General features: G+C 42.7%; 1 protein-coding gene across 1 annotated transcript in view; it reads left to right on the top strand.

The window, feature by feature from the left end:
• Nucleotides 1-359: 359 nt before the first annotated feature.
• The window catches only part of arhgdia (Rho GDP dissociation inhibitor (GDI) alpha), a 41,003-nt gene continuing 13,840 nt past the window's right edge, over nt 360-27,522 (top strand). Inside the window, exons 1-2 of the mRNA XM_078401406.1 lie at nt 360-516; nt 22,873-23,076. Coding sequence (XP_078257532.1) covers nt 22,887-23,076 — 190 coding nt within the window. The 5' untranslated portion in view covers nt 360-516; nt 22,873-22,886. The remainder of the gene's footprint in view (nt 517-22,872; nt 23,077-27,522) is intronic.

The following is a 27,522-nucleotide window of genomic DNA, read 5'->3' as shown; positions in this document are numbered from 1 at the left end:
AGCCACTGGTAGGTGGGAAAACCCGGCCGATCACCACAGCACTCATTCCACTACTGACATCGAGACTGACAACTGTAACGTACAGGTTCAGGAGCAGCTTCTTCCCTGCAACCATCAGGCTATTAAACACTACAACCTCCAAATAAGCTCTGAACTACATAGACTTGGGTATTGATTTTGTCTGCATTATGATGATTTCATATACAATATACTTATTTCATAAGCATCTCAGCGGCGGAAGGGAAGAGACTCGACAAGCTGGTCAGGAAGGCCAGCTCTGTCCTGGGTTGCCCCCTCGACTCAGTGCAGGTGGTGGGAGAGAGGAGGATGGCAAAGGTCTCTCCCCTCAGTGCCCCGCTCCTCCCTCCGAGCGGAAGTGCAGACCCGGCCGGAAGCGGCGGCGGCGGCTTGACCCCGCCCCCTCCCCTCGCGGGCTGAGCGGCTCATTCGGCCGTGGGCGCAGCGCGGGTGCAGACTGGATTTCACTCCGCAGCTCACATAAAAGTACAGTAAACGGTAAAGTACACGGAGCGGCAGCGTTGGGGGCACGGCTGGGCTCCGGTGACAGTTTGTGTGGGAGGAGGGTGCGTAGTGGCTCGGGAGCCGCCGGCGGGTCAGCGAGGGTGCGGCGGCCGTTAATGGGGCGGGAAGGGGGAAGAGAGCGCGCTGTCTGTACCCGGCGCGGGCAGGCCCCTTCGGGCTTCCCCGAGCCCCTTCGGCTTCTTCGAGTCCGGCGGCTTTCCGAGAACCGCAGTCTTTGTCGACCCCGAGTCCCTTCGGCTCCCCGACCTGGGCGCGGGTCTCCTGGCTTCGGCTTACCGAACTTGCACTTGCCCTGACTCCGAGCCCGCACGTTCGCTCTCGAGACCGAGTCTTTTCGGCCCCTTTTCCCCCAAATACTGTCCCGGACTAAAATTAAGGGAGCGAGGATACAACCCGGTCCAATTCAATTAACTGGATGGGGGTGTTTTGCCCAATGTTTAACGACCCGACAGATTTGCACGGTGGATAGGTATAGTAAAATAACGGATTTAATTTAATCAGGATTATGAATTCACTTCCTGGTTTGTAATTTTGGAAATAAAACGCTATGATGTTTAATTACCGTGCCCAGGTGCAGATCAGTTAATAACTAAACTCTGCACCAATCCTCCGGGTATTGCCGTCTGGGCTACATAATTAAACGCCGTTTCAGTTTGTAATTTTAAATTCCGTAGCAAGCGTGCACTTAATTGGATTTTTTGTTTCTTTTTTTTAAAACCTACACGTGAAAGAAACATTATATATGGACCTATTTCCTGTCCTCGTCTCTAGTTCTTTCTTCGGCTAGGGCGGTGTCTTGGCTCCCGCTCTTCAGCGATGCAGCTTTTGCAGCGACCAGGAAGTGCGATTTTTCATTCTTAATGGCGGCGATTTGTCGTTTTGTAGCTTTAGAAATTCGTGCCCCTAACCTTTACAGGGAAGTTTTCCTCGCATAAGCCTCATCGAGTGATAACACGAGAACAAAATAAAAGTATTCTGCACCACAGAAAGATCTGCAGGCCTAGCCCCATTAGAAAAATACATCAATATTAGGCTCGTGTATTGCTCAACATTTCCATTTGGCTCACAAGGAAAGCAGGTAAAATCGCAGATTGCGGCATGTTGAATGGACGGCCATATTGATCAGGCATATTTTTGAAATTGCGTGCAGGTGGTCTGAATTCAAATTTGGTGGGGAGTGTACATTTTTTTAAAACCTTTCTCTCCCCCCCCCCCAACAACCCAGTGAAAATGCTACTCTGCAATGGGTGATTCTTGCAAACAATCAGACACCTTTCATGCCATGATGCATTCCCTCAGTTATTTTTAATATTATCAAATGAAACATACTAATTTGGCGTTATGGTGATTTGAACACAAAGCCATGGTCTGCTTTGTTGGCTTTTTCGAAGCAATACTAAATAGTCTGAAGAAGGGGCTCGACTTGAAACGTCGCCCATTCCTTCCTGATACCTGTCCCGCTGAGTTACTCCAGCTTTTTGTGTCTAACTTCCTCTAATGGGCCAGAACAATCTCTGCCAGAATATCAGTATTCGATGAAAAAATTTCCATACTCAAGCAATGGTTCTTTGTTTTAAGCCATTTCCATTCTTCTAGAACTGTCCTTTGACTTTTTGCAACTAGTCTGACTGCATGCTACCCTGAAGCAGAAATGGTGAAGGGGGAAGTGTGAAACGAGAAGTATTTGCTGTGTGTCAAATTTATGCCTTTGGCATGTAGTTAATAATAATAGCTTTGGAATACAACAAACTTCATAAATATATGCTGACATTTTGCCAAATCTATGCCATTGAGTGCCAAGAGAGAATAATTTCTTTTGAGTTGCTGGTTTTTGAGTTGTGTATCCTTATCCAGGAAATGTACAAATAGCTTTTACTAATCTTATGCTATTAAAACACGAATCTTGAGCTATTAAAATGGATTGGCTCATGAAAGCACCTGATGAGAGAACAATATTTTTTGAGGGGGGGGTGTTATATTCGGTACTGAAGAATGTGTTTCAAACTGAGATAATAAGCTTGGTTAAAACACTTTTTGTTAATTTTAAAACCCTGCAATAAATTTGACTGAAATTTGAATTTAATGTGTGAAAATATACTGGCTTTACTGTGTTATGCATTTCATCATATATTTCCTTTAGTAAATCAGGTCTATGTTTAGAGGCCAATTAATAAGTTGTTAAAGAAATAAAACAGTGGCTCAGCTGTCCCAATCTCGTTGTACCCCTGGGTACAATGACAATAAAGATATATTGTATTGTATTGTGGGGCTGCTGCCTCGCCTCTTCATTGACTTGGGCTCAGTCCTGGCCGCCAATGCTGTCAAGAATTGGAATTGGTGTGTTTGTCCTGTAAATTCTATTGGGTACTCCAGTTCCATCACGCATGCATGCCAGAGATATACAGGTTTATAGGTAAACTGGTTAGTGTAAATTGCCCCAATTATGATGGTGAGTGGTGCAATCTAGGTGGGGAGTTGACGGGAATTTGAGGAGAATAAAACGAGATTGGCATAAAACGAGTACATCCTGAGGGGGGTGGATTTAGTTGGGGCAGAAGATTATCTCTGTGTCTTTATCACTCCAACACTAGCGTAAAAGATGCAGCGTATAATTAATCCTTCAAACCTGTTTTATTAAAATATTTGCTGGCAAGGTTTGTCACGATCCCTTTTACAAGAAAAGAGGAAGTAGGTTGTGCTGATTACATTGAATAATAATGGCTTGCATTTAATTTATTTGTGACCTGCAGAGCTATGGATTTTTCTTTTAACGGAGGACATGCAGATAAATGCTCCCAGTTTGCACTGCAAACCTGCATGAATTTTCTTTGGTGCCATCAGTGGTTTATAGAGCACCATTTTCTACTCTGCCACATGGAGGATGTTGGATTCGTGGCTGACAATTGAAGAGCATTTTGGGGGGTTGCACTATGAATGGAAGCTAAATCTTGTTTGTAATTAATTAATATTGCATTTTTGATTGAAAGATACAGCAAGGAAACAGTCCACTAGCCCATCTACTCCATACAGACCATCGATCCATCTTTCTCATTAGTTACTCCACTTTCTCATCCACTCCCTACATAACAGGAAAAATATACAGAGGCTAGTTAACCTACAAACCCAAATGTCTTTGGATGCTGGAGGAAATCCACGCGGTCAAAGGGAGAACGTGCAAACTCCACACATACTGCATCCGAGGTCAGAATCAAACACATGGCTGAGGCAGCGGCTCCACCAGCTACACCAATGTGCCGCCCTTAAATCAAGCATATAAAAACACATCAGTGCAAACCCAGGCTTCATTATATTCAACACTTAAACCACATACTGTCAAAACTTTTGTAATCTTTCATCCTTGTCAATGTTACCAAAAAACATTTAACGAAGACAAATGGATCTTACTACACCCTCACTTATTGTTCTCGTAGATTTTTGCCTCGTTTGTTCTCTTCAGAATACAGGGCTCTAATTTAAAATTGTTTTCAGTTAAAACTAATTAGGCCCCCGTTTTGTAAAGTGGCAGATCAGTGAACGGGTAGGGTAATAATGAAACCATGAAGATAAATTACTGGCCTCAAATGTGACACGTTTTGGCTGCGCTCAGCTGCCAAGTGTAGCGCAGGAAGTGAGATGCCATGATTACTCGGGCTGTGGTATTCTGTTCTTGCGTGATCCACTGGCAGTTATTTTGCATTGTGTTTTTACAATGCTAATTATTCATCAGCCTGACAACCACTATCAGCAGTATTAGCAGCAGAAGATTTGTTTAAAATGGCAGACAAAGCAATATTGTTTGAACTGGAACAAAAAAAATCTGCAGATACTGGAAATGTACAAAGCAAGCAATGCTGTAGGAATTGTAGATGCTGATTTACAAAATACTGTAATTCCGTGGCTCAAGATAAAAGAATGGTGAGAGAAACACAATATTTCACGTTAAGAACATTTCAAAACTGGAAGATGAAAAAGCGAGCATGTCAAATTGCAGGGGGGGTGGAGGGAGTGTTTATTCTCTGATGCAGATTAAAATTGTCACAGTAACTGTGGCTTGAAAGACAGAATTGGAGAATGAAAAAGGAACGTGTTAAAACAAGAAGGTATTGCCACATCTGTGGAGGGGGGGGGGAAGAAAGAATGGGCACCTAAAATTGTTGCTTTCACTGTTAACCACCGACGGCCTCAGAGGTTTAATTGGAATGAATTGCCACAGGCGGCTGTGGAGGCCAAGTCGTTGGGTTTGTTTACATTGGAGATTGGTAAGCGCAGGAGAATCTAGGACGAGAAGTCATCGCCTCAGAATTAAGTACTATAAACCCACTGACTCGCACAGTTATCTGGACTACACTTCCTCCCACCCTGTCTCCTGCAAAAAGTCTATCCCCTACTCCCAATTCCTCCGTCTACGCCGCATTTGCGCCCGGGATGAGGTGTTTCACACTAGGGCATCAGAGATGTCCTCTTTCTTCCGAAAACAGGGCTTCCCGTCTCCCATTATAGATGAGGCTCTCACTGGGGCCTCTTCTATATCCCATTCGTAACAAGGACAGAATCCCCCTCATTCTCACCTTCCACCCCATCAGCCAGCGTATCCAACAAATCATCCTCCAACATTTCCGTCACCTCCAACGGGACCCCACTATGGGCCACATCTTCCCATCCTCTCACCCGTTCCGCAGAGACCGTTCCCTCCGTAACTCCCTGGTCCACTCGTCCCTACTTACCCAAACCACCCCATCCCCGGGCACTTTCCCCTGCAACCGCAGGAGATGCAACACCTGTCCCTTTACCTCCCCCCTCAACTCTATTCCAAGGACCCAAACAGTCTTTCCAGGCGAGACAGAGGTTCACCTGCACCTCCTCCAACCTCATCTATTGTATCCGCTGCTCTAGACGTCAACTTATTTACGTCGGCGAAACCAAACGCAGGCTCGGCGATCGTTTCGCTCAATATCTTCGCTCAGTCTGCCTCAACCAACCTGATCTCCCGGTGGCTGAGCACTTCAACTCCCACTCCCAGTCTGACCTTTCTGTCATGGGCCTCCTCCAGTGCCATAGTGAGGCCCACCGGAAATTGGAGGAACAGCACCTCATATTTGGCTTGGGCAGCTTGCCGCCCAGCGGTATGAACATTGACGTCTCCAACTTTAGATAGTTCCTCTGTCCCTCTCTTCCCCTCCCCTTCCCAGTTCTCCCTCTATCTTCCTGTCTCCACCTATATCCTTCATTTGTCCCGTCCACCTGACATCAGTCTGAAGAAGGGTCTCGACCCGAAACGCCACCCATTCCTTCTCTCCAAGATGCTGCCTGACCTGCTGAGTTACTCCAGCATTTTGTGAAATAAATACCTTCGATTTGTACCAGCATCTGCAGTTATTTTCTTACGCCTCAGAATTAAAGTGCCTTCTTTTAGGAAGGGGGTGAGGAGGGATTTCATTTGGCAGAGGGCGGTGAATCTGGATTTCAGCTACAGAAGGCCGTGGAGGCAAAGTCAGTGGCTATTTTTTCAGGCAGAGACAGATAGATTCTTGATTAGTACGGGTCTCAGATTATGGCGAGATGGCAGGAGAATGAGATTAGGAGGGAGAAATAGATCAGCCATGATTGAATGGCGGAGTAGACTTGATGAGCCATGATTGAATGGCGGAGTAGACTTGCTGGGCCAAATGGCCTAATTCTGCTCCTATCATTTATGACATGAATAGTTCACTAATGTGTAAGAAGGAATTACGGATGCTAGGTTATACTGAAGTTAGACACAAAAAATAACTCGGCGGGCAGTCAGCATCCCTGGAGAAAAGGAATAGGTTTTGGGTCCGAACCCTTCTTAGGACTAAATTAGCAGAAGCGTTGCATCCTATGGATGCATGAGGCAGTGCCGCAGGGAGGGATGATGCTAGAGTGGAGACGGATGTTGTGAAACACTCTCCCCCCCCCCCCCCCCCCCAGTTTTGTTGAAAGAGGCGAGGAAGTTATCTGGTCTCCGTCCCTCCCTCGCCCTAGTTCTGCTACTAGTTTCACTGTCGTCCTAATTAATTTTATTGTTTGCCTCTTTGTCACCGTCCCCATAGCCAACAATAAACCATTGTACGTTTCCTTGAACAGCATGTGCTTTGATCTGTCCATTTCACACCTTGCATGCTTTTTGTACCCTTCCATATCTCTAGTTTCCCCCTCTCAGTCTGAAGGGTCTCGACCTGAAATGTCACTCATTCACTTGGCAGGCGTTGTCCTGCCCCCACTTTTCCAGCTTTCTCCCTTCTTATCACATTTTGTCTGAAGAAGGGCCCTGGCCCAAAACGTCACACATCCAGGTCTTCCGGAGATCCGCTGAGTTACTCCAGCACTTTTTTGTTGTAAACCGGATTCTGCAGTTCCTTGTGTCTTCTCGATAGGTGATAATGTTTTGTAAAGGTGTCAGGTTTTTTAAAATCCAGTATTTTGGTGGCAGAGTTCCTGAAACCTAAAATGTCTCGTGCAGGTATGTTATGGTTCAACGTTTAGTGCTGCCATTTGTTGATACCTCCCATTGAAGCTCGGGAAACTGGGATGTATAAGTAGATATACATAAGCCGTCAGTCTGAAGAAGGGTCTCGACCCAAAACATCACCCATTCCTTCTCTCCAGAGAAGCTGCCTGTCCCGCTGAGTTACTCCAGCATTTTGAGTCTATACAGAAGCCCTACCTGAACTGGAGCCAGCTGTAATAATATCAATGTTTAAACTGTGTACATTGTTGAAACTGATGGGTACAGAGTTACCAAGTTAACATTGACGTCAAAGGAATATTTATTGCAGCCGTTCTAACCTGTCACTGTAAGATACTTTTGTCAAAATGCTTTGAAAATGAAGATTGTTATACACTAATTTCTTAATTAAGACAAGGTGCACTAAGTGAGCAATATTATGCAAGGAGCACTTGGCCTACTGGAACAAAGCAGATCTTTTTTGTTTGAAAAAACGGTGGCACCTCCTTGCCTGCATTCACAGGCTATTTTCATAAGCTGTAATTATCTGCTTGGTATGTAGCATTTTTGGTGTGCTTCCTTAGTCCCTTCACACTTGCGTCAGCTTGTTAAAATGTTTAAAATATTGACACTTGTGTAGCATTTACTAATGAGTCTCGTTATTCAGTTTAGTCTTTTGATAGCAGTTGTCGAGAATAGTGGCTATTTCATAGTCTTAAATGGAGAATGTTGCCAGGGAAAGAGAACTTTTTGTAACTACATCAATGATCCAAGGTGTTCCTTGGTCTCTATACTGTAACTAACTTTATGCTACTAAATAAAATTACTGAGTATCCACAGCCCAATGAATACAGTAACAAAAATCTTTGTAGAATAGCGGATAAGATTAATTGCACTTTGTTTAAATGTAAACTTACAATAATTTTTTTTTGTGAGATGTGCTGAATTGCGTTAGAAGTGCTTTAATGGGCTTTGTGTTAGTTGCTGGCCATAATTGTCTAATTCAAAGATGCAATCCTCAACAGAAGAACTATTCATGTTTGGCAGTTGAGATTTCTTTTACACTGACGCCATTTGCATCACATCAACTGTGGTTGTTCCTGTTTTACATTTGTAACTTAAATTCCTTCCAGTTGACATTCTTTTCCCATGTAGTTTGTATTCTCCATTTCAAATATTGTACATTCTTGGGCATAAAGCGCTGCAGTAACTCAGCAGGTCAGGCAGCATCTCTGGAGAACATGGATCGGGCAAGACCCTTCTTCAGACACTACATTCACTGTGCTTCAGTACGAACCACTTTAACATTAGAGCCATTCAGGCAAAAGGGAGAAATAGTTGAACATTTATAACTACTTATAACTTATCCCGGGGTGAGAGCTGTTTGAATTTTTGATCCAGATTGGGAGTAAGTGGTTGTAGTTATAGTGAAAACTATGTTTTATGTAGCACCTTTAACATAGGAAAATATCTCTAGATATTTTTGAGTGTTGATGAAGAAAATTTTACACCAGGTGATGTTGGGATTGATGACCGAAGTTAAGTTTAGGTTTAAGAAGGGCCTCGACCCGAAACGTCACCCATTACCTGTCTGAAGAAGTGTCTCAACCCGAAATGTCACCCATTCCTTCTCTCCAGAGAAGGAATTCCCTTCGCCTTAGGAGCTAAATCTAACTCTCTCTTGAAAACGATAATACTACAATCAAGTCAAACCCAAGTGCAATAGATAGCAAAGGAAAAGATGTGGAGTGCAGAAAATGGTTCTTGGCTTTCAGACAGTACCCTAGCTTATTCATAACTATTCAGAAACCTGGTAACAGAAGAACCTGTTAATGAGATAGACATAAAATGTTGGAGTAACTCAAAGGGTTAGGCAGCATCTCTGGAGAAAACAAAGGATGACATTTCAGGTTGGGACCCTTCTCTGGAGATTAGGGAAATATTTAAAAGTAGTGCGAGTTTACCATTCAGTCCACGCTGCCCGTCGAGCACCCGTACACTAGTTCTATGTCCTATGTCTCACCAGTTCTCTCAGCTATTTTTGATGATATATGGTGCAAGTCAAACAGACTTCTGTGACTGAGGATTGCAGGAAGGAGTGGAGATGGATTTTGTCTGCTCGACATTTCTGGCGGATCATGATTGTGGAAAATTCTGTCCTATCTTCAGCACGCACCTGTTGGGCTCTTTCTCCTTGTTGAGCCAGTTCTTCTTGTTCCAGTGTGAGGCTTCCCCTCAGTGATGCAGAGCAGGCAGTAGTCCCCTCTGGCCGTTTAACCCCCATCTCACAGGGATGTTGCCAGGACTGGGCGGCTTGAAGGACTTGGACAGGAGATGAGGAATTTTCTTGGCCAAAGGGTGGTGAATCCGTGGAATTCATTGCCACAGATGGCTGTGGAGGCCAAGGTGAGGTGGTGAAAACTTAAAGGGTCTTTCGGGGGGAAAGGGGGGGTTTCTTTCTCCCACACAGGTTGGTGTGGAGATAGAATGAACTGCCAGAGAATGTGGTGGTGGCTGCAATTTTAAAGTGTAAAAGACATTTAGGCAGGTACACGGATAGAAAGGTTTGGTGAGTTATAGGCCAAATGCAGGCAAATGGGACTAGTTCAGTGGGCAGCTACGTCGACATGGATTAGTTGGGCTGAAAGGCATGTTTCCTTGCTATAAAACTCATTCTAAATCGCACGCTTCAGCTGTGCAAATATAGACGGCTGTATTGGAACAACGCCTTAGATGGGCCATCACTGTTTCTGCTGCATGGGGTAAAGTCATGGTCAAAATTTTTTTGCCAGTAAAAGGTAATAAAGCCATTGGTGGTTTTATTGGCTGATGATGAGCTGGGGTGGATGTGAGAATTAGTGATATCAGCAAGGAATAAAGCTATGTTAGCTATTTTCATTGTTAATAGTGACACAGTTTGTACACATGATGTACTTGTGCATAGTATGATTACACTTGTGTGTGGTTTGGTTTACACAGCTGAACCTTGTGATTTAGTCAGTTATATAGCATGGAAACAGGCCCTTCGGCCCAACTCGTCCATGTCGATCTGGGTGCCACTGAGCTCGTACTTCTCTACACCTATCCATGTACCTGTCTAAATGTCTTTTATACTTTATAATTGCACCCACCTCCGTCACTTTTTATTAAAAATAATTGGGCTGGTTAAAAAATTTAAAACCACAGAATTGTTCTGCTAAATGTAGGCATGATGGCACTTGTGTATACTTGAATTAGGGCTTCCTGATGGACAAATGGATGTTTCATTTTAGTAGATATGTAATTGTTTTAGAAATTGCATTTAAGCAGAAATAAGTTATTTGTCAATTTACTTCATTGTGTAAGTACACCCCAAGTATAATTTTTGCTGTTTTTTGTTGTTGCACTGAGAAATATCTGCTGTGACAAGTCAATGGTTAAATGTATGATCAGGATAGATTAGTTGCTCATTTACCCTTCACTCTGGGGATTATTCAATCCAGTTATGAGTGTATTTTAATTAAATCAGAATTAATGCCTCTGACACTGTTCTCGAGGTATTTGTTGTAATTGGCTGTCAATGGTATTTAAGAATTGGAGCGGTAGTCCCTAGCTGGGGCTGATTTTTTTCTGAGATTTATTATTAAATGTCTTTTTTAGATTTTGCTTCTGAAGCCAAAGTCTGCTCCAATTTTGGAATGTTTGCAGCAATGTATTTATAATTTCTGACAAACACAATAGGCAAATATTGTAGCCTCATTTCCCTTGATTAAGATCTATCCAAATGGCTCTCTGCTTTTCAAATTGTGTCTCATCTCAAAGCACATGTGATCTCTTAGGTTTGTAAATGTTGAGTTTTTTTGTATTTACCGTGGTGGGGTGATTGCCAACATTTAGAGAACTTGGTAAATGTCAGAAGTTAGCCACCAAGTTGTCCAGCTGCAGGTTTGTAGGTCAGTTGGCTTTTGTAAATTGTCCTTCGTGTGTAGGTTAGGACTAGTGTACAAGGTGTTCACTGGTCGGTGTGGACTCAGGAGGGCCAAGGGGCCTGTTTCTACACTGTATCTCTAAAGTCTTTGCACAGGGCTGTATTTTTGAAGCTAGAACATTTTATCCAAAATAAATCACTTGGTTTCCCAAGTATGAGCATAAAACTGAAATAGTTTGCAGTAATTAAAAATACACGGTCATAACAGAGTTAGCTAAAAGTGACACACTGATAACACAGAGAGAGGGCATAACATGTTTACTTCCAAACTAAATCACTTGGTTTACTATGAAAATAGTTTGGTATGTTGAGAGCTACCTTTTATGAAGACCCGAAGAAGGGTCTCGACTCAACTCACCTATTCCTTTTCTCCAGAGATGCTGCCTGACCTGCTGAGTTACTCCAGCATTTTGTGTCTATCTTTGGTGTAAACCACATCTGCAGTTCCTTCCTAATTTTTATTAGGTGGTTGATAGTAATTACTTTATCAGTTATCATGGTCAATTACAATTCACCTCTCTGAAGGTTCGTTTACAATTCCAGTTGGATCGTGAATCTCGGTAGAATGTGCAAAATTGTTAAGGAGTCTTGATGAGATAAATGTGAAGTTTATTTGTCTGCTGGTAGTCTAGAATAGAGGGTTAGGGGCAGTTAAACAGAACAGGTGAGTAGAAATGTTTGCAGTCCTCTGGGATTCAAAGGCAAAAGAAAGCCTTCTGTTAATTTTGGAGGTACATGCTAACCATCATTAATATTAATGGACGCTTTATCTTTTTTTCGTTGTTCTCACTGTCGATTCCAATAAAATAGTGCTCCTGCTACATACATTGGTGTTTCCATAATACCAAAATAAAGTTCTTGCATGCATCCGCTTAAAGAACTCAGCTAGCGTGTTTAAAAGAGAAAATTAGTTATGTTGTGTTGACTAGTGTGCTGTGTTGTAGACGATGTCTATACTTTTCATTAATAAATACGTAAAGAGTGTTTGGTTGCTCAGGTTTTAAGTCATTCGCTTGTCCTTCTCCATCTGGCTTGGAACCCGTAAATCTTCATGGGCTAACTTTTCCATGACCCTCAGAATACTGAAGGTTGAGCCACACGACCTACATTCTTTGGCCATTGCACTGCATATTTAAATTCGTCTTTTGGAATATTGCTCTGGTAAATAGGAAATGTCAGGAAAACCATTCAGAACATGTGTGTTCTTTTTTGATGGCTGCAAAAGAAATAAGAAACTGGGCTGAGCACTGACTTGTCTGTGCTTGCGAATTCACATTCCATTTTAATGGGTTGCACAATATTATTCTAGTAAAAGTATTTGCAGGGATTGGTACTGGGACCATTTCTGCATTTTTCCCTTCGTTAGAATATTTTACGGGCATACAGCGTTGACACATGCCCTTTGGTTCGACTTGCCCATGCCAACCAGCATGCCCTATCTACAATAGCCCCACCTGTGTTTGGTTGATATCCCTGTAAACCAGTCCTATCCATGTAGCTTTTTCTTAAAAGCTGTGATAGTACCTGCCTGAACTACCTCCTTTAGTGGTTCGATCCATATAGCCACCACCTGTTTTGTGAAATAGTCACCCCTCAGGTTTCTATTAAATCTTATCTCTTCTCCCCCCCCCCCCCTTAAACCTATGTCCTCTGGTTCTTGATTCCCCCACTCTAGGCAAAATACTTCGTTTACTCGGTAAAAAATATTTGGGATGGTTGAAATTGGCAAGTGCCGTGATGAATGTGGCTATCAATGGAATTAAAAATGATGAACATTAATTTCAGATTGTAATAGCAACATTTCTGTTTACTTTACATTTAAGTTGGCACATTGACAGATTATGCTTCGGAAGCCTAATAAAAGTTGTATTTATCCTGCAGCTGAGTCTCCAATTTAAATCTTTTACCTTCCATAGTACACAACATTACATTTTCCTGCACTTTGCTCCCAATCACAAACCTTTTCCCCACCTATCACTATGTCTCTACAAATTGTTTGTATTCTCACAGCAAACCTCCCAACATTTTTTTGCATCATCTGCACATTTGACTGCAGCATTTTCACTTCCTCCTAAGTCAGTAATGTAATTGGTTCCCATTCCAGCACTGATCTCTGCAGCCCTCCTCTGGTTACAGATCGCTGATATTATGACACCCTGCTGGTTAGCCAATACCCAGTCCATGCTGATGTATTGCCTTCAGCACCATGAACATTTTGCAGCGCCTTGTTAAAAGTCTTTTGAAAATTCAAATGAATGATGTAGACTCTCAAAGCCATCCTCCATTCCTGCGCCGTGCCAAGAACATTAGCCAATTAGAGCATTTAAAGTACTTTAATCCATTAAACCCAATAATGGAGAGAACCAGCTGTCATTTTTAATAGAGTAGCCAATGTGTGAATACCCAATGGCTCGGAGCCAGAGCTAAACATATGCACAGTAGCCTTGCCTTTGTGAACAACCTTTTACTGCGTTAGTGCAGTGTGGGAAGTATAGTTTTCTCATCACTATCCTCGTTCAAAATATTTTAGTGGAGTTTAAATGTTTTCAAGGTTTACACTTTTTAATCATTAGATGAGTGCAGAAGTTAGTTGCATTTGAGCATTGATTGGACTCTGTGCTCTACCAGTATTCAGTTGTATCACAACACTGAAGTAATGTTAAGCGGGTTACCAGTGTGCATTGGGAATTACCACTTTATACCATTTGTAATAGAGTCACTTTTGCATATGCAATAATAACTTGACGTTTAATGGTCATATTTAATTTTTTATCATGAATATGACGACAATATGCCAAACAGGGCCGTGATTTAAAACAAGAAAAAATAGTGATTTGGGTATTTTGGCAGGTGCCTAGCACGCCCCTCTATTGGGCAAACCTTTAAAGTTGAGATTAATAAAATCATAGTAAATACTGAAAAATGTTGGACTTTTATGTGATGAAATAAATATGATAGAAATCTGCTTCATATCATATCATATCATATATCTACAGCCGGAAACAGGCCTTTTCGGCCCTCCAAGTCCGTGCCGCCCAGTGATCCCCGTACATTAACACTATCCTACACCCACTAGGGACAATTTTTACATTTACCCAGCCAATTAACCTACATACCTGTACGTCTTTGGAGTGTGGGAGGAAACCGAAGATCTCGGAGAAAACCCACGCAGGTCACGGGGAGAACGTACAAACTCCTTACAGTGCAGCACCCGTAGTCAGGATCGAACCTGTGTCTCCGGCGCTGCATTTGCTGTAAAGCAGCAACTCTACCGCTGCGCTACCGTGCCGCCCTTGCGCTACCGTGCGCTTGTTGTTATTCACCCTGTAGAAGGGTCCCTGACCTAAAACGTCACCTATCTTTGTTCTCTGGAGGTGTTGCCTGGCCCGCTGAGTTACTCCAGCATTTTGCGTTTTTGTTTTATTATTGAGTGCTCTGGTTCAAACTGGGCGCACGTACATAAATAAACTAATTTTACCTCAAAACATTGTGTTCTGTTACCAGTTTGCCTGTAGCATTATTAGGAAAAATGAAAATCTTTAGGTTTTGTTTGCTCCATTTAAAAATATTTGGTCGAATTATTTATTAATTCTGATTATTAACAATAGGAATGCTTTTGTTGATCTATGAAATTAAGCTGTCAGGCATTTCCTGATTAAAACTTGCACCCTGTTGAGCCCATTTGTAGTAATAAATCTGCAGTAAATGGGTAATGGAGTGGACTAATCTCAATGGCTAGTTTCCAGTAAGCCTCCTTAAATTTATTTTGGGCTGCACAAAACTTTCTTTGCAATAAAAATGGTTTAAGTTAGAAACCCTTCGGGCGTGGAAGTTTTCCTACTTTTGCAGCTGTTATATGGCTTATGCGCATAGATTTTATTTTCTGAAGAGTTCTGCAGAACTTCAGTGTCGCCGAAGGATACGTGTATCCAAGAGTAGGCGATTGGTTCATATTGGCATTGTGAATGGAAACATTTAATTCGAGCCAAGCAGGAATTTGCTTCTTTCATATACCAGTTATGTAATAGTGAGCCTATCTACTTGCCAGTTAAAGGGGAAAAATAACAAGCTGGTAACGCTATATGTATTTACTACATTGCTTTGAGTGCAAAGCAAGGAACACACAGTATAAAGAAGTGGTCTGGGTCATGTATAGTTTTAGTTTAGAGATGCAGAATGGAAACTGGCCCACCGAATCCATGCCGGCCAGTGGTTCCTGTACACCAGCACTATCTGCCTACATGTGTAAGCAGATCTTGGTTTATCTTGGCATTATGTTTGGTGCAGACATTGTGGGCAGAAGGGCCTGGACCTGTGCTGTACTTTTCTCTGTCCCAAGTGTGTCTAGTAAATAGGCATGAATGTGGCAAGCGGAGTGTATTGTGGTTTATATTTTATATATGGAGGAATAGAGGGAAGAATCATTGAAAAAGAGAAAGCAATGATGTGTCCAAGTTCCTGAGGTGCAAAGAAAATGGAAACACAGCAAGCAATTTGGAAGACCAATAGTACATTGGCTTGAATTGCCAGAGTGTTTATGTTAAGAGTATTCATTGTATATATTCACCAGAACAATGAAATTCTTACTTGCTGCAGCTTTACGGGCACATAAACAACTAAAAATAGTATGCAATGAATTATATTATATAATATTAAGCAGATATTCTAAGCAAACTAGACCATGATGGTGCAAAAATCAAAGTATGTACAGCTTCCATAGTAGTGCCTAGTTTAGAGATACAGCACGGAAACAGGCCCTTTGGCCCACCGAGTCCGTGCCGACCAGCAATCTCCACATATTAACATTATCCTACACACATTAGAGACAATTTACACATACACCAAGCCAATTAACCTACATATCCGTGCGTCTCTGGAGTGTGGGAGGAAACCAAAGATCTCGGAAAAAACCCACATGGTCACGGGGAGAACTTACAAACTCCGTACAGACAGCACCCGTAGTCAGGATGGAACCCGGGTTTCCAGTGCAGTATAGCAGCAACTCTACTGCTGCCCCACTGTGCCACCCAGTGGTGGGCTGGTGCTGAGCTAGGGTTATGGTTGGGTTGTGCAGGGCAGTTCAAGAACCGGATGGTTGATGGAGGGACGCTGTTCTGGAACCTGGAAGTAATGGTTCTCAGGGCCCCTATTCCTTCCTGGTGCTTAAGAGCAAGATGAGAGCATGGGTAAGTCCTTATTAGCTCTGATCTTGGCTGCCATCTTGAGGTGGCACTTACTATAGGCCCCTTTGGTGGTGGGGATGTGATGGACTAGACAATGGACATCTTCTGCTAGCTCCTTTGTTCTTGAGCATTTGAATTTCCCAACCATGCCCAGATGTAACCAGTGAATATGCTTGCAGAAGTTTGCTAGAGTATTTGACGATGCGCTGAACCTCCTCAAACTTCTGAGGAAGTGGATGTGTTATGAGGTTTCTTCATGATTGCATCAGTGTGCTTGGTCCGGACCAGAACATTACACGACTTGCAAAAGGAAGGAAGTCTTGCTAAAACGGTGTAGATCATTGGGATGCACTTAAACTGTGTGGTTATGAAGAGAACATGCTTGTCTTGAAGTTGGTGCACATAGATTCACTTCATCTTTTCCTCTTGAGACAGTTACCTTTGAGTTGGAAGCATGATCAGCGTCCACTTGATGGAGTATAATAGTAGGTGCGGTATTCTCTGAAATATTCTGACATGGATTGTTAGAATGAATGCTGAAAGGCTGCTTCTTACTGTAAAATCTTGGTCTTGGGATGAGGGATATTTAGACTGACATGAAGAGATTTTTTTACATGGAAGTTAATTAACAATTGAAGTTCGCTCCTTTAGGCAGTAAATGCTCCCACCTGGAGTATATTCAAAGCTGAGATTAATATGGTATTCAGAAATGTGTGGGTTTGGTGTAGAATTGGCTGTGATGCATAAGAAGCGTAAATCTAACAGTGGTAAGAGATAATATTCCAGATCGTTTCCATTGAAAGGTTAGCAACCTTGTGTGTCAACCATTTTTTTTCTCTGTGGATACTGACTGCCCTGTTAAACATTTTCAGTTTTGTTTTATAGCCACATATCATGATACAGCAGATAAGAGTTGTCTTGGCACCTTGTTCAACCCAGATATTGTGGGCTGAAGACAATAGGTGCAGGAGTAGGCCATTCGGCCCTTCGAGCCAGCACCACCATTCAATGTGATCATGGCTGATCATTCTCAATCAGTACCCCGTTCCTGCCTTCTCCCCATACCCCCTGACTCCGCTGTCCTTAAGAGCTCTATCTAGCTCTCTCTTGAATACATTCAGAGAATTGGCCTCCACTGCCTTCTGAGGCAGAGAATTCCACAGATTTACAATTCTCTGACTGAAAAAGTTTTTCCTCATCTCCGTTCTAAATGGCCTACCCCTTATTCTTAAACTGTGGCACCTGGTTCTGGGCTCCCCCAACATTGGGAACATGTTTCCTGCCTCTAACGTGTCCAACGCCTTAATAATCTTATATGTTTCGATGAGATCCCCTCTCATCCTTCTAAATTCAAGTGTATACAAGCCTAGTCGCTCCAGTCTTTCAACATATGACAGTCCCGCCATTCCGGGAATTAACCTAGTAAACCTATGCTGCACGCCCTCAATAGCAAGAATATCCTTCCTCAAATTTGGAGACCAAAACTGCACACAGTACTCCAGGTGCGGTCTCACTAGGGCCCTGTACAACTGCAGAAGGACCTCTTTGCTCCTATACTCAACTCCTCTTGTTATGAAGGCCAACATTCCATTCGTTTTCTTCGCTGCCTGCTGTACCTGCATGTTTCCTTTCAGTGACTGGTGCACTAGGACACCCAGATCTTGTTGTGCGTCCCCTTTTCCTAACTTGACACCACTCAGGTAATAATCTGGCTTCCTATTCTTACCACCAAAGTGGATAACCTCACACTTATCCACATTAAACTGCATCTGCCATGCATCCACCCTCTCACACAACCTGTCCAAGTCACCCTGCAACCTCATAGCATCTTCCTCACAGTTCACACTACCACCCAGCTTTGTATGATCTGCAAATCTGCTAATGGTACTTTCAATCCCTTCATCCAAGTCATTAATGTATATTGTAAATAGCTGCGGTCCGAGCACCGAGCCTTGCGGTACCCCACTAGTCATTGCCTTTCCATTCTGAAAGGGACCCATTCATCCCCACTCTTTGCTTTCTGTCTGTCAACCAATTTTCTATCCATGTCAGTACCCTACCCCCAATACCATGTGCCCTAATTTTGCCCACTAATCTCCTATGTGGGACCTTGTCAAAGGCTTTCTGAAAGTCGAGGTACACCACATCCACCGGTTCTCCCCAGTCAATTTTCCTAGTTACATCCTCAAAAAATTCCAGAAGATTAGTCAAGCATGATTTCCCCTTCGTAAATCCATGCTGTCTCGGAACGATCCTGTTACTACTATCCAAATGCTCCGCAATTTAGTCTTTTATAAGTGACTCCAGCATCTTCCCCACCACTGATGTCAGACTAACTGGTCTATAATTTCCTGTTTTCTCTCTCCCTCCTTTCTTAAAAAATGTGATAACATTAGCTACCCTCCAATCCACAGAAACTGATCCTGAATCTATAGAACATTGTAAAATGATTACCAATGTGTCCACAATTTCTAGAGCTACCTCCTTAAGTACCCTGGGATGCAGACCATCAGGCCCTGGGGATTTATCAGCCTTCAGTCCCATCAGTCTACCCAACACCATTTCCTGCCAAATGTGGATTTCCTTCAGTTCCTCCGTCACCCTAGGATCTCTGGCCACTAGAACATCTGGGAGATTGTTTTGTATCTTCCTTAGTGAAGGGCCTTGTTCCTGTGCTGTACTGTTTTATGTTGCAGAATGGCAGAGCACTGAGCCTTATACCTACTTCTGCATTCTCTGAGCAAGTTTTTTAAAAATGTATTGTGAAATGTAGGCCGAATACAAAGTGGCTTCCTTTCCTCGCCCCACCATTTAAAATGTGTTAGTTCATTTCATGGAACATCTAGGTGCACTAAAATTAATCTTTGGAATTGATGGATTAATTGAAGCTTTTGAAAAATGGAAAATGTCTAAACATTGTTATTAATTTATCATCTGTCTGGCATCCATTGCCTTGCCTCCCACTGTATATTCCCTTAATTGTTTCAAATTGCAGACCCAAGAGAGACAAAACAACAGCCCTATATTGGTTTAACTGCATTTATAGTGAAAGGCTTGGATAGTGGATGTGGAGAGGATGTTTCCACTAGTGGGACGATTCTAGGACTAAAGGTCATAGGCTCAGAATTAAAGGACGTCCTTTTAGGAAGGAGATGAGACAGAATTTATTTTGTCAGAGGGTGGTGAATCTGTGGAATTCTTTGCCACAGAATGCTGTGGAGGCAAAGTCAGTGGATATATTTAAGGCAGCAATAGATAGTTTCAGAGGTTATGGGGAGAAAGCAGGAGAACGGGGTTAGGAGGGAGAGATAGATCAGCCATGAGTGTATGGTGGGGTAGACTTGATGGGCCGAATGGCCTAATTCCACTCCTATCACTTATGATCTTTAAAGCTCTTCCATGGATATTAATTTCCAACATATTAAAAAATCAGGTTTATTATTGGCACGTGCACTGAGGTACAGTTCTAAATTTGTCTTTGGATGCTATTCAAATCAAATGTACACAAATACAATTTTTGCCTTTCTTAAAAATCACCAGAAATAGCCATTAAGCCATTGGTTCATCACATTGACACCCCTTTCTCCATAATTACAATGCACAAGAACACGAAGATAGACACCAAATGGTGGAGTAACTCAGACTGAAGAAAGGCCTCGACCCAAAAAATCACCCATTCCCTCTCTCCAGAGATGCTGCCTGTCCGGCTGAGTTACTCCAGCTTTTTGTGTCTACCTTCGATTTAAACCAGCATCTGCAGTTCTTTCCTATGCACGAAAACACACAGTGTGACAAACTGCTCTCATTTTACTCAGCCCTTTGCATTTTTTAGAAAATACAGAGTAATTGCCTATTAATTCAAGAGCAGATTTTTTTTTTTAGTGTGTCAATGCTTAAACCTTAGTGCTGATTTTTGAGTGTGACTAGCCAAGTGCAAGCAACTCTTATTTTTGTTCCCCTACTCATTGCATGTAGGGCTGTTTTATTAATCAGAAATGAATATCCCTCAGTTTTCAATGTTTAAAAAACGACACCAGTTAGTCGGGTTATTCGTCATTAACAGTTTCTTTCCCTGGTTAAATCCATGTCAATTGTCTCTACACCATCTCTAGTGCTATCAGTCCCATGGCAGTGACCTGTGCATGAATAGTGTTCAGCATATTTTTTGTCTTATTTTCCTGACCTTGTTTTGTTTTGTCTTGATTTGATGAAGGCTAGTGCCCGGCTCTATGTAATCTTAAACCTACTTGCCCATCCATCTCGCTGCAATCATGGATTTGTGGACATTTAGTTCAGGATTCTTTTCTTCTGCACATTCTTAAATGTATGGTAGTGTTCATCAGCATTCTTAAATTTTCTCTATAATTAACCTCATCTTGAGCTTGATACTTCGAGCAATATTTGCTGATATTTTTGTCGAATTTTGTAACTCAATTACGTTAATAAAGTCAAATGAGTTTTAAAATACAATTTACTGTTTGCATCATATTTTAAAAAGGTGACAATCTGATCTCATCTGATTATTTCGTTATCAAAGGCTGTTATTAGGGACTTTGCATGAAATAAGCTAGAAATACTTCAACTGTAATCTTTGCACTATGTGATATGCCATAATGAACTTGAGTTCACACCATTAACTTGTTATCAAATCTCTGAAACACTTCAATGCTGCACATATACTGACAATGTTAATTCATTGTCAATTTGTTCATGAGGAATCTTTCCGGAATGGTTCAGTAAAATGGGTCTTTTGGAGTCTGTATTTCACATATTCTCTTCTCGTCTTCTCTTAACAAATTTTAACAATGCACCGTTCCACCTCTTTTGCTTCATACCTCTATGGCTTCCCCTTGACCGCATTAATGTAATTCACATCATCTGTTCATTGAGATAACGTTTCAGGTTCCAAACAAAACCCCAAATAAATTTTCTCCTGAGTCTGCTATTGGAATTATAGAAACATACAAAATAGGTGCGGGAAGAGGCCATTTGTCCCTTTGAGCCAGCACCGCCATTCATTGTGATCATGCGTGATCATTCACAATCAGTAACCTGTGCCTGCCTTCTCCCCATATCCCTTGATTCCGCTAGCCACTCGAGCTCTATCTAACTTTTAAATTCATCCAGTGAATTGGCCTCCACTGCCTTCTGTGGCAGAGAATTCCACAAATTCACAACTCTCTGGGTGAAAAAGTTTCTTCTCGCCTCAGTTTTAAATGGTCTCCCCTTCATTCTTAGACTGTGGCCCCTGGTTCTGGACTCCCCAAACATTGGGAACATTTTTCCTGCATCTAGATTGTCAGTCCTTTTATAATTCTATACGTCTCTATAAGATCCCCTCTCATCCTTCTAAACTCCAGTGAATACAAGTCCAGTCTTTCCAATCTTTCCTCAGGATAGTCGCTCCATCCCAGAGATTAACCTCGTGAACCTACTCTGCACTGCCTCAATAGCAAGGACGTCCTTCCTCAAATTAGGAGACCAAAACTGCATACAATACTCCAGGAGTGGTCTCACCAAGGCCCTGTACAACTGCAGAAGGACCTCTTTGCTCCTAAACTCAAACCTCTCATTATGAAGGCCAACATGTCATTAGCTTTCTTCACTGCCTGCTGTACCTGCACGTTTGCTTTCAGTGACTGGTGTACAACGACACCAAGGTCTCGTTGCACTTCCCCCTTACCTAATCTGACACCATTGAGATAATAATCTGCCTCCTTGTTCTTGCCACCAAAGTGGATAACCTCACATTTACCTACATTATAGTGCATCTGCCCACTCACTCAACCTGTCCAAGTCACCCAGGTTCAATTCTGACCATGGGTGCTGTCTGTATGGAGTTTGTATGTTCTCCTTGTGACCATGTGGGTTTTCTCCGGGTGCTCGGTTTTCTGCCACACACCAGGTTTGTAGGTTAATCGGCTTTGTTAAAGATTTTCCCAAGTGTGTAGGATAGAGCTAGTGTATGGCGGTGGCTGGTCGGCATGGATTCGGTGGGCTGAAGGGCCTGTTTCCGCACTGTATCTCAAGCTAGGAGATGCTGCATGAATAAGCACTAAGACAAATCTAATTAACCATCGGCCTTTCTCTAGACGCACCTTGCAGGGATGGATTTAATAATTAGATTATCAGTGAAAGCAATGGATTCCGTTTCATGTGTAGGAAGGGATTATAATCTAACCTGTCCAGATTTGTAGAACCTCATGATTGCTTCCTCCCCTCGCCACATCATTGGAAATAACTTTTTTCTCATCTGGATGGCATGCACTTTGTGTTTACTAATTAAGACCAATTCATTGCTATTGTTCAACTCTGAAATATTTCATTATATCTCTGACGTGTATATTTATATTTACCTTTTAAAATCTATTCCATTTTACTGCCTTTTTAAAATAAGCGCCGTCCTTTGTTTAAGGTGAGATTTAAAAACTTGTATCTTTAGTTTAACAATCAAATTGGACTTCACTACAAGATTTTCTTGGATTTGGAACTAAAGTGTGTGCTACGGATTTTCAAGCTCCCTGTTTCGAACTGAATTGTCAGAAGATGATTTTAAGATTTGACTCTTAAGCTGTTTAGATCCTGCAACAACAGAATGCAATTTTAATGGAGTTTATGTTGACGTTTAAACTGAATCTTGGAGCTTATTTTCTGTGTAAATATTTAGTGGTGTGGAGAATGCTGTGAACTCACACGTTGCACTATTGTTACAGTTGCGTGGAGAGAGATGGCAGAGCAGGAGCCAACCGCAGAGCAGCTGGCAGCCATTGCCGCTGAGAATCAGGAAAGCGAAACTGCATTGAGTTACAAAGCACCAGCACAGAAGACTCTGCAGGAGATCGAAGAGCTGGACAAAGATGACGAGAGCCTCAGGAAGTACAAAGAGGTTCTGCTGGGAAACCGTAGTAAACAAATTGGTAGGTTAAGCTGCTTTTGTTCAATTGAATTTCAGCTGAGCTCTTATAATTTTATCCGGGTTATAGGTGTGGGCAGAACATCAGTTTCCGGAAAATCAGTGTTGCACCTGTTGCATCTGTTCTTTCCTTCATATACTTGTGCAGTTTCTCTTTATACTGGTAACTCAAATTTCACTGTACGTTAATTGGTACATCTGACAATAAATTGACCTTGAAATCTTAAACGTACCACACATTCCCTTCAACATTCAACAAGGTTCTACATTTTTGCTGTTTATTTTTAGCTGAAGGCATTTCTTGTGCATTTCCTTAGTAACAATCTAGTATTACTGACTCCGGTTATCCTCTTTCCAGCTAATGAAACAATCTCCGTCTATACCCGCTGAATTTGTTCATCATTGTAAAGATCTCTATTTAGTGACCTCTCAGGCCACTATTCCTCCAGGCAAGAGATCTGGTCTGCCTAGCCTCTAATGGTGTGCTTATCATCATCTGATATCATCACTGCAAAAAGACACAGATGATGTACATTGTCTCTGCATTTCTGTATGATTTGATTATTTTCATGTGGCTTATAAAGTGCTTTTTCAGAATTATAGCAGATCCATTATACAGTCGCTTTATACAGTCATTTCAATAGACAATAGGTGCAGGAGTAGGCCATTCAGCCCTTCGAGCCAGCACCGCCATTCAATGCGATCATGGCTGATCACTCTCAATCAGTACCCCGTTCCTGCCTTCTCCCCATACCCCCTCACTCCGCTATCCTTAAGAGCTCTATCCAGCTCTCTTGAAAGCATCCAACGAACTGGCCTCCACTGCCTTCTGAGGCAGAGAATTCCACACCTTCACCACTCTCTGACTGAAAAAGTTCTTCCTCATCTCCGTTCTAAATGGCCTACCCCTTATTCTTAAACTGTGGCCCCTTGTTCTGGACTCCCCCAACATTGGGAACATGTTTCCTGCCTCTAATGTGTCCAATCCCCTAATTATCTTATATGTTTCAATAAGATCCCCCCTCATCCTTCTAAATTCCAGTGTATACAAGCCTAATTGCTCCAGCCTTTCAACATACGACAGTCCCGCCATTCCGGGAATCAACCTAGTGAACCTACGCTGCATGCCCTCAATAGCAAGAATATCCTTCCTCAAATTTGGAGACCAAAACTGCACACAGTACTCCAGGTGCGGTCTCACCAGGGCCCGGTACAACTGTAGAAGGACCTCTTAGCTCCTATACTCAACTCCTCTTGTTACGAAGGCCAACATTCCATTGGCTTTCTTCACTGCCTGCTGTACCTGCATGCTTCCTTTCAGTGACTGATGCACTAGGACACCCAGATCTCGTTGAACATCCCCTCTTCCTAACTTGACACCATTCAGATAATAATCTGCCTTTCTATTCTTACTTCCAAAGTGAATAACCTCACACTTATCTACATTAAACTGCATCTGCCATGTATCCGCCCACTCACACAACCTGTCCAAGTCACCCTGCAGCCTTATTGCATCTTCCTCACAATTCACACTACCCCCCAGCTTAGTATCATCTGCAAATTTGCTAATGGCACTTTTAATCCCTTCATCTAAGTCATTAATGTATATCGTAAATAGCTGGGGTCCCAGCACCGAACCTTGCGGTACCCCACTGGTCACTGCCTGCCATTCCGAAAGGGACCCATTTATCCCCACTCTTTGCTTTCTGTCTGTCAACCAATTTTCTATCCATGTCAGTACCCTACCCCCAATACCATGTGCTCTAATTTTGCCCACTAATCTCCTATGTGGGACCTTGTCGAAGGCTTTCTGAAAGTCGAGGTACACCACATCCACTGACTCTCCCCTGTCAATTTTCCTAGTTACATCCTCAAAAAATTCCAGTAGATTTGTCAAGCATGATTTCCCCTTCGTAAATCCATGCTGACTCGGAATGATCCTGTTACCGCTATCCAAATGCTCAGCAATTTCGTCTTTTATAATTGACTCCAGCATCTTCCCCACCACTGATGTCAGACTAACTGGTCTATAATTACCCGTTTTCTCTCTCCCTCCTTTCTTAAAAAGTGGGATAACATTTGCTATCCTCCAATCCACAGGAACTGATCCTGAATCTATAGAACATTGAAAAATGATCTCCAATGCTTCCACTATTTCTAGAGCCACCTCCTTAAGTACCCTGGGATGCAGACCATCAGGCCCTGGGGATTTATCAGCCTTCAGTCCCATCAGTCTACCCAAAACCATTTCCTGCCTAATGTGGATTTCCTTCAGTTCCTCCATCACCCTAGGTTCTCCGGCCCCTAGAACATTTGGGAGATTGTGTGTATCCTCCTCAGTAAACACAGATCCAAAGTAACGGTTTAACTCGTCTGCCATTTCTTTGTTCCCCATAATAAATTCCCCTGCTTCTGTCTTCAAGGGACCCACATTTGCCTTGACTATTTTTTTCCTCTTCACGTACCTAAAAAAACTTTTGCTATCCTCCTTTATATTATTGGCTAGTTTACCCTCGTACCTCATCTTTTCTCCCCGTATTGCCTTTTTAGTTAACTTTTGTTGCTCTTTAAAAGAGTCCCAATCCTTTGTCTTCCCATTCTTCTTTGCTATGTTATTCTTCCTCTCCTTAATTTTTATGCTGTCCTTGACTTCCCTCGTCAGCCACATTATTCTGCCTTCCCACAGATGTCCCCATTAATAGTTAATGGCTCCCCTACATTCAGAAGAAAACACACTGCAGCCCAGACCAATTACCAAATGTCGAAGGCACAAAGTGCTGAGTAACTCAGCGGGTCAGGCAGCATCTCTGAAAGACATGGAGAAGTGATGGTTCGTGTTGTGACCCTTCTTCAAACATGCTTTCACTCTGAAGAAATTAGAGTCATAGAGTGATACAGTGGAAACAGGCCCTTTGGCCGAACTTCCCCACACCGGCCAACATGTCCCAGCTACACTAGTCCCACCTGCCCGCGTTTGGTCCATATCCCTCCAAACCTGATCGATCCATGTACCTGTCTAACTGTTTCTTAAATGTTGGGATAGTCCCTGCCTCAACTACCTCCTCTGGCAGCTTGTTTCATAAGCCCACCACCCTTTGTGTGAAAACATTATCCCTCAAATTCCTATTAAATTTTTTCCCCTTCACCTTAAACCTATCCTCTCCCTTTTCCACTTTCCTGCCCCCACCCCCACCACAATGCCTTTCAAAACTAATCTTACATGATTTAAAAATCTTTGTTAACTGACACAGGTAAATATGACCCTTCATTCATTTCTACCCAATGAATTAATCATCTTATTGAGGTGTAGAAAATCATGAGAGGAATAGATCGGTTAGATACATAGATCAGTTAGACACATAGGTCTCTTGCCTAGAGTAGGGGAATCGAGGACCAGAGGACATAGGTTTAAGGTGAAGGGGAAAAAATTTAATAGGAATTTGAGGGATAACGTTTTCACACAAAGGGTGGTGGGTTTATGAAACAAGCTGCCAGAGGAGGTAGTTGAGGCAGGGACTATCCCAACATTTAAGAAACAGTTAGACAGGTACATGGATCGATCAGGTTTGGAGGGATATGGACCAAACCCGGGCAGGTGGGACTAGTGTAGCTGGGACATGTTGGCCGGTGTGGGGAAGTTCGGCCAAAGGGCCTGTTTCCACTGTATCACTCTATGACTCTAATTTCTTCAGAATGAAAGCATGTTTGAAGAAGGGTCACAACACGAACCATCACCTCTCCATGTCTTTCAGAGATGCTGCCTGACCCGCTGAGTTACTCAGCACTTTGTGCCTTCGACATTTGGTAATTGGTCTGCTCTGCAGTGCGTTTTCTTCTGAATGTAGGGGAGCCATTAACTATTAATGGGGACATCTGTGGGAAGGCAGAATAATTGATTGAGTGTAATGCGACTCAAGATATAACGTAGATCTTGTGTCTTTATCCAAGGATGGGAAACCGTTTTAATTATCATGTCTTGGTAATGTCCAGAGCCGGCTGTACTTTCTGAGGAGGCTCCGCTCTTTCAACCTCTGCAGTAAGATGCTGCAGATGTTCTATCAATCGGAGGTGGCCAGTGCCATCTCCTTCGCTGTCATGTGCTGGGGTAGCAGGGTAAAGGCCGTGGACACCAACAGAATCAATGAGCTCATCAGGAAGGCTGGCTCCCTCCTGGGGGTGGAGTTGAATTCATTGGAGGTGGTCTTGGAGGGGAGGATGCTCCTCAAACTGTGGAGCATCTTGCACAATACAGCTGACCCCCGTGACACACTGGTCAACCTGATGAGCACCTTCAGCAACAGACTGGTTCCACCAAGATGCAGCACAGAACGCCACAGGAGATCCTTTTTCCCAGTGGCTATCGAGCTGTTCAACTCCTTCCCCTACTGTCGTGGGATAGACTGATGTCCTCTCCCCAATCTTTCCACATTCCCAATGCTGGACTTTCCAC

The sequence above is a fragment of the Rhinoraja longicauda genome, chromosome 6 (assembly GCF_053455715.1).
Source record: "Rhinoraja longicauda isolate Sanriku21f chromosome 6, sRhiLon1.1, whole genome shotgun sequence".
In the NCBI taxonomy this organism is placed as follows: Eukaryota; Metazoa; Chordata; class Chondrichthyes; order Rajiformes; family Arhynchobatidae; genus Rhinoraja; species Rhinoraja longicauda.
The sequence above is the reverse complement of the archived record's forward strand: the minus strand, read 5'-3'. Positions and strand labels throughout refer to the sequence as shown.